The sequence below is a fragment of the Eurytemora carolleeae genome, unplaced genomic scaffold (assembly GCF_000591075.1).
Source record: "Eurytemora carolleeae unplaced genomic scaffold, Eaff_2.0 scaffold764, whole genome shotgun sequence".
Classification (NCBI taxonomy): domain Eukaryota; kingdom Metazoa; phylum Arthropoda; class Copepoda; order Calanoida; family Temoridae; genus Eurytemora; species Eurytemora carolleeae.
The window spans coordinates 163,268-168,691 of record NW_019396681.1 but is presented as its reverse complement, the minus strand read 5'-3'; the positions used below and the strand labels follow the sequence as shown (position 1 = coordinate 168,691).

Sequence of the window (5,424 nt, the reverse complement as noted above, 5' to 3'; positions counted from 1 at the left end):
TTAGACAGACCACATTTTTAAAATTTTATAAAAAATATTTCTAAAATTAGGTTCCTGTAAAGGCCTATAGGCAACTCTCCGCTTTGTAAAAAGCAACACTGCAGAGGTATAGATTCAATCAAAGTTTTTAACTGCTCATTTTCAATAGAAATCCGACACACGGAGTATTAAATAAAAAAAGTTATAAAAAGTTTATTAATGAACAATTGGAAGATTTTTAGATTTACTTCATATCCATTAATACTAAATAATGATCATGTTTACATAAATATAAATAGGGAAGATCCCTTTCATTACAAATATTTTCATACATAGTACATAAAAAAGAGATTTTTATTTTTAGGTCTAAAAATAAACAACTTGAATTTTGTAACTAAGTACTTTAGAGAATTTTCATAAAAATCGTTCATTAATAAAAAGATAAAAAAGAGATTTGTAATCGACACGATTGTATTTTTAAAGTTTAAAGTGTTTTTAATTTCATGGTCTCATTGTAAACCTAAAAACATGTTACAGCAAGTATGATTCAATTTTTGACGACAATTGAAAAACTAGAATTTCGAGTTAATTTTTCTTAGAAAACTTCATTTAAAGCCAATAAAATGTACATTTTGATTTACGGTTGATTTCAAACGGTTCTTCATTTAAAGACATGACATGTTCGATACCGAACAGTACCCTTGTTTGTCTGTCTGACCTTAAGGATGAAGGAAATATTTTATTATTTTTAATTATGATTTTAATAAAAGAAGGAAAATGTGTTAATTTATAAGATCGATCCAAACTACGATATATTCCTTGTATAGCTACTCAGATTAAAGTTTCAAGGGTTCAGTTAAGATTCCGACATAACTTTGTAAATGAAGGCAGTGACGGGTCTATAGACACAATCTCTTCAGTTTGAGGGGTTCCAGGGGCTCAGGGGTGACCCTGGCTGATTTTGAACTCCTTGAAAGGGGCTCGGAGGGTAGGGGAGCCCGGCAGGGGCTGCAGGATATCCTGCAGGATATACCAGGGGCTCTTCATATCCAGATCCTGGGGTTGTATGATATCCAGACGTAGTCGGTGGATATATATCTGGTCCTAAAGATGGATACAAAGAGTTTTCAGGACCATTTGCAGTTGGATATCCAGGTCCCTGTACAGGTGGATATCCTGGTGTTTGTGCAGGTGGATATCCAGGTCCTTTTGAAGGTGAATATCTGGGTCCCTGAGCAGGTGGATATCCGGGTCCCTGGGCAGGTGGATATCCGGGTCCCTGGGCAGGTGGATATCCAGGTCCCTGGGCAGGTGGATATCCGGGTACGTGGGCAGGGGGATATCCTTGTGTTTGTGAAGGTGGATATCCAGGTCCCTGTGATGGATTTTGTGGAAGATATCCATAGTTTGAAGATTTAAAATCAGCGGTATCCTTCCCTGTCAATCGGCAATAATAAATTAAATATATTTTTTCATTCAAAAAAAATAATGTAGTTAAAATTAAATTAAAATTGAAATTACAACAAAAAACTTGACAACATTTTAGAGTTTGTTGGTTACATAAAAACAATCAACCAAGGCAAATAAAAAAATCGTCGTAGCCAGGGGGGGGTGCAAGGGGTCAGCAAGGGGGCACCGAGGTAAGGTTTTCTGATCGCACTGGTTTGTTGTTCCTTTGCATATGTCGATATACATACATACGTACAATGTAACAAATATGCTCCAGTAAGTATAAAAAAATCAATTTTTTAAGTTTTGGAAAAACATTGCATCAGTTTCAAAGTTTCAATATTTTGTCCAGACAAATCAAAATCAGTAAACGTGAGTATATAGTAATATTAAAATTATCAATATTTTCTTTTGACCAATAGCTAAAAACTAAATTATGAAAAAATTTCTGTGTTCCATACAAAACATCAAATTCAGGGAAAAATGAAATTTCACTGGAACATTATGTTTAAGCTAAATTTTATACTGTTGTTGACAAATTAGAAAATAATTTATGCAACATTAAAAGTTGAGCTGTACTTACTAGTTTTCATACTAAAAGTACGAACATTTTCTGCTCCCATGCAAACCCCCGCCTCGGTGATCCTGGGCCCATACTACAACACCCCTTTTTGCATCCCCCCCCCCTGGGATAATCCTGGCTACGGGCCTGATTAAAATCATACAGAGGAACCCACAAAGATGAGACTTAAATAAAGACTTTCAATCAACTAATTCAAAAAAATGATCTGAAAGTTCAAATCTTATGTAACTGTCTCCAACAAAATGAATTAATAATATATTAAATAATTGGGCATAGCAAAATTTGAAGGAAAGCACAACTGTCAGCATGAAGACTGAACAAATTCTGTACAGTAGTAATTCAAGTCTAATCCTTTGTGGGTAAGCCTGAATACTTAATTTTCAATTCAAATTGACGATCAATGCTAAATTTTTATATTTAATATCACGATTCCTGGAATGTCCGATGAGACCATCTCCTGAAAGAAAAATAAAATATTTAAAAACAATTTAAATGAAATAACCTTTCGTTCATTTTAATTTAAAGGCGACTTAACTATCAAGGATTAAAAAAAATACGGCTACGGCTCAGTAATAGCTTAACAGCCTGAAACAACGTATGTACGGTACCTGGAAAGATGGCGGATCTATTGTACAATTTCTCACGAGAATCTCCCCACGTGGTTTATTCTTCTTTAGCAATTGTATAGATGTATGATTGCAGTACGCAGCCTGTACATAAATTATTTTATATTAAACATTAATCTCTATAATAAAGAGAATGTATCATCCCTGTCCCTTTTTGACTTAATTAGTCTGTATGAATACAGGACAACTTGGTCTAGTTGCCTACTGGTCGGCACTGTACTTCAAATCAATTGTAGTAGTTACAGTAATTTATAGAACAAGGACATTAGGCTGCAGTATTATAATGCATTAATTTAAATGTAAGAAGACGACCCAAAACTCTAAAAAAATAGGACTGGTCTGAAGCTTTATAATTTGTTTCTGTATCAAATTGAGTATTTTAAAAGTTTTACTTAAAAATTAAGCACAGAAATAAGCCAATTTACGCCTATAAGGAACCCTGAATACAAGAAAATGGATTATGCAAATTCCGTACAGTCGTCTCTGGAGTCTCATCCTTTGTGGGTAACACTGTAGGTTGTTATCTTTGATTGTCTGTCTCTTTGTTTGGATGTCTGATCATAACTCATGAACCCCTGGACCGATTTGTCTCAAACTTGGATAGAGAATAATCTTTAAAAATTCTAAACTCCGACAGAGCTAAGTTCCCAACCTATAAGCATAGAGAATAGAATATATATATAGAGAGGAATTAACTAGAAAAAAGTGTAAAACGGCCATTTTGTTGTACTGTTTCCATACTGCAGGTGTACTTCACATATTTGTGCTATATAACCTTTTGGGCCCTGAAACATCATTTTATACAAAAATTTTCTTGAAAATTATTTGATCTTCTGTAAGTCAATTCTCTGATAGCCTGTCATGCACACGTGGATAAAAATCAATCTAAAATTTTTTTTCATTAAAAACATATTCCTATAAGTGTAGCCTGCAGGTAATCAAAGAGGGAAAGCCAATATTTTAGAAATATTCAAGATATCAAAATATGGTTCAACTTTTTTTCCACCAAAATTGAGGATGGAGATAAACTTAATATTTTAAATTCATTTTACACAGTTGGACCCATAAAACTCCGGAAGAGAAGGTCAAAATTTAAATATGTTTCATGTTTGATGGGTTAGTTAAACTTGTAGCTTGAGTCTAAACACAGTTAAACAATCTGTTTTACTTTGTGTACCCATAAAGATCAACACCTATTTAATTTACAAGATTCTGGTGCTCCCTAAAATGTGTAACTGTAGAGTTTGGAGGAAATTTTAGAGACAACTGACAGTACAGAATTAGTTTAGTCTTTCTCTTTACATTAATCTCCGTATGCTCGTTATTCCAAATCACCGAATGAATCATTATAGCAGGTAACATATTTAGGCCTAAATCAGATTATCAAAATTTTTGCAAATGTTATGAGTTCTTCATTAAAGTATCATCCTTTTGTGGGTAACCCTGTATAATGTAGAATAATTGCATAATAAAAAACATGTAGAAAACAAAACTTTATTAACTTTAATTTAACATTTTATTGAACACTTCACTTGTCCAAAGGTCCTTGAATCCGTCTGGTACACTGAAATATTAGAATTTAAAATAAAAATCAAATAAATTCTGTGGAGTATGTAATCGTTAAGCTCTTGTGCCTTGGTTAAAAATGATTAAACTTTAAAAAGAAAAAAAAGGTGCACGAAAAGGACTTCGTAAATTAGCCCTATCCAAATGGAAGAAGGTAGTAATAAACCTTAAATGATCTATTAACAGGCAAGTATCACACTCATACTATCAAAATTTAAACCACAGAGGGGAATGTGTATTGTAATCCTCCCCCCCCTTAGTTTATCAAAGAAAGTCAGAGTAAATGACACGTTTTTATTAATTAAAGACAACTAAGAAAACTTTAATGTTATTTTAAATATTACAGTTGTATTAAGCTTTTAAACCTGGAAACTTGTAATTCGAAAAAACCTTGTAAACAATCAAATCTTTCATAAAAAGCCGTCTTCATTGTATAATTGTATAATTGTATTGAAAAAATCGCCTACCACTGTTTATTAATAGTGTGTTTTAAGCATTTTTATTAAAATTTTGTATTGATGAAAAAAGCATAATAATATTAGAAAAACACATTTGCGTGTAGATAAGAATCCGTGTACACAGAGCTTAAGCCAAGGTTGTGCAAACAATGGATTAAAAAAAGAAGAAAAATGTTGCCCCTCCTTCCTCGTCATCTTAGTTTGTATAAAAGTTTATATGTCCCCTTTTTAGCCCACCGTAGTCCCCGTTAGAGGGCTATATATGTATTTTATAATTGCATTAATGCTTACCTATGAAATGTAAGGTTTTTGAAACTGTTGTTTGATTTACAACCAATAACCGAACAATATCGTACCATTTTTCTGACAATTTTTTTTCACAAAAGTGGAATGTTTAAAAATTACAAATTTTCAAATGGGAAAATTATTTTGCAATCAGAATCTTCGATTCAAAAATTTTCCTTAACTAAATGTTTTGAAAATAAAATCTAAAATTAACATTAAAAAAAAAAAAATTATGAAATAGGCTGATTTCATAATTGACCAATGATCATTTCACATAGACTTTCACTTTACTAACGATGATTTTCCGTTATAACTATAAATCAAATGATGTTTTTTATTCACCTAATTCAAATTATAAAGTTTATTTAACAGCTTTAAAAAATCGAAATTGAAATGGATAGTCTAGGGAACATACTGTATTAATGTACTCTACTGCATATAATTTGTGAACATTTACATGATTTGTACACTTTGAACT

General features: G+C 32.2%; 1 protein-coding gene and 1 long non-coding RNA gene across 2 annotated transcripts; both read right to left on the bottom strand.

Moving 5' to 3' along the window:
* Positions 1 to 550: 550 nt before the first annotated feature.
* Positions 551 to 2,801, bottom strand: LOC111707314 (calcium-binding protein P). Its single transcript, XM_023480398.1, has 3 exons — positions 2,620 to 2,801; positions 2,444 to 2,468; positions 551 to 1,416 (listed from the first exon to the last, which is right to left on the bottom strand). The coding sequence occupies exons 2-3, from the start codon at positions 2,463 to 2,465 to the stop codon at positions 896 to 898; spliced, it is 543 nt and encodes a 180-aa protein (XP_023336166.1). The 5' UTR covers positions 2,466 to 2,468; positions 2,620 to 2,801; the 3' UTR covers positions 551 to 895.
* A 1,316-nt stretch (positions 2,802 to 4,117) lies between these two features.
* Positions 4,118 to 5,026, bottom strand: LOC111707313 (uncharacterized). Its single transcript, XR_002766405.1, has 2 exons — positions 4,953 to 5,026; positions 4,118 to 4,201 (listed from the first exon to the last, which is right to left on the bottom strand). It is a non-coding gene; the product is annotated as an uncharacterized LOC111707313 (long non-coding RNA).
* Between the last annotated feature and the right edge of the window lie 398 nt (positions 5,027 to 5,424).

What these genes read in the sequence shown, in the direction of transcription:
- LOC111707314 (XM_023480398.1), bottom strand. Translation starts at nt 2,465, where the DNA reads ATGGTCTCATCGGACATTCCAG. An exon ending in GGTCTCATCGGACATTCCAG is followed by an intron (nt 1,417 to 2,443) that starts GAATCGTGATAT and finishes GCCGATTGACAG; the next exon opens with GGAAGGATACCGCTGATTTT.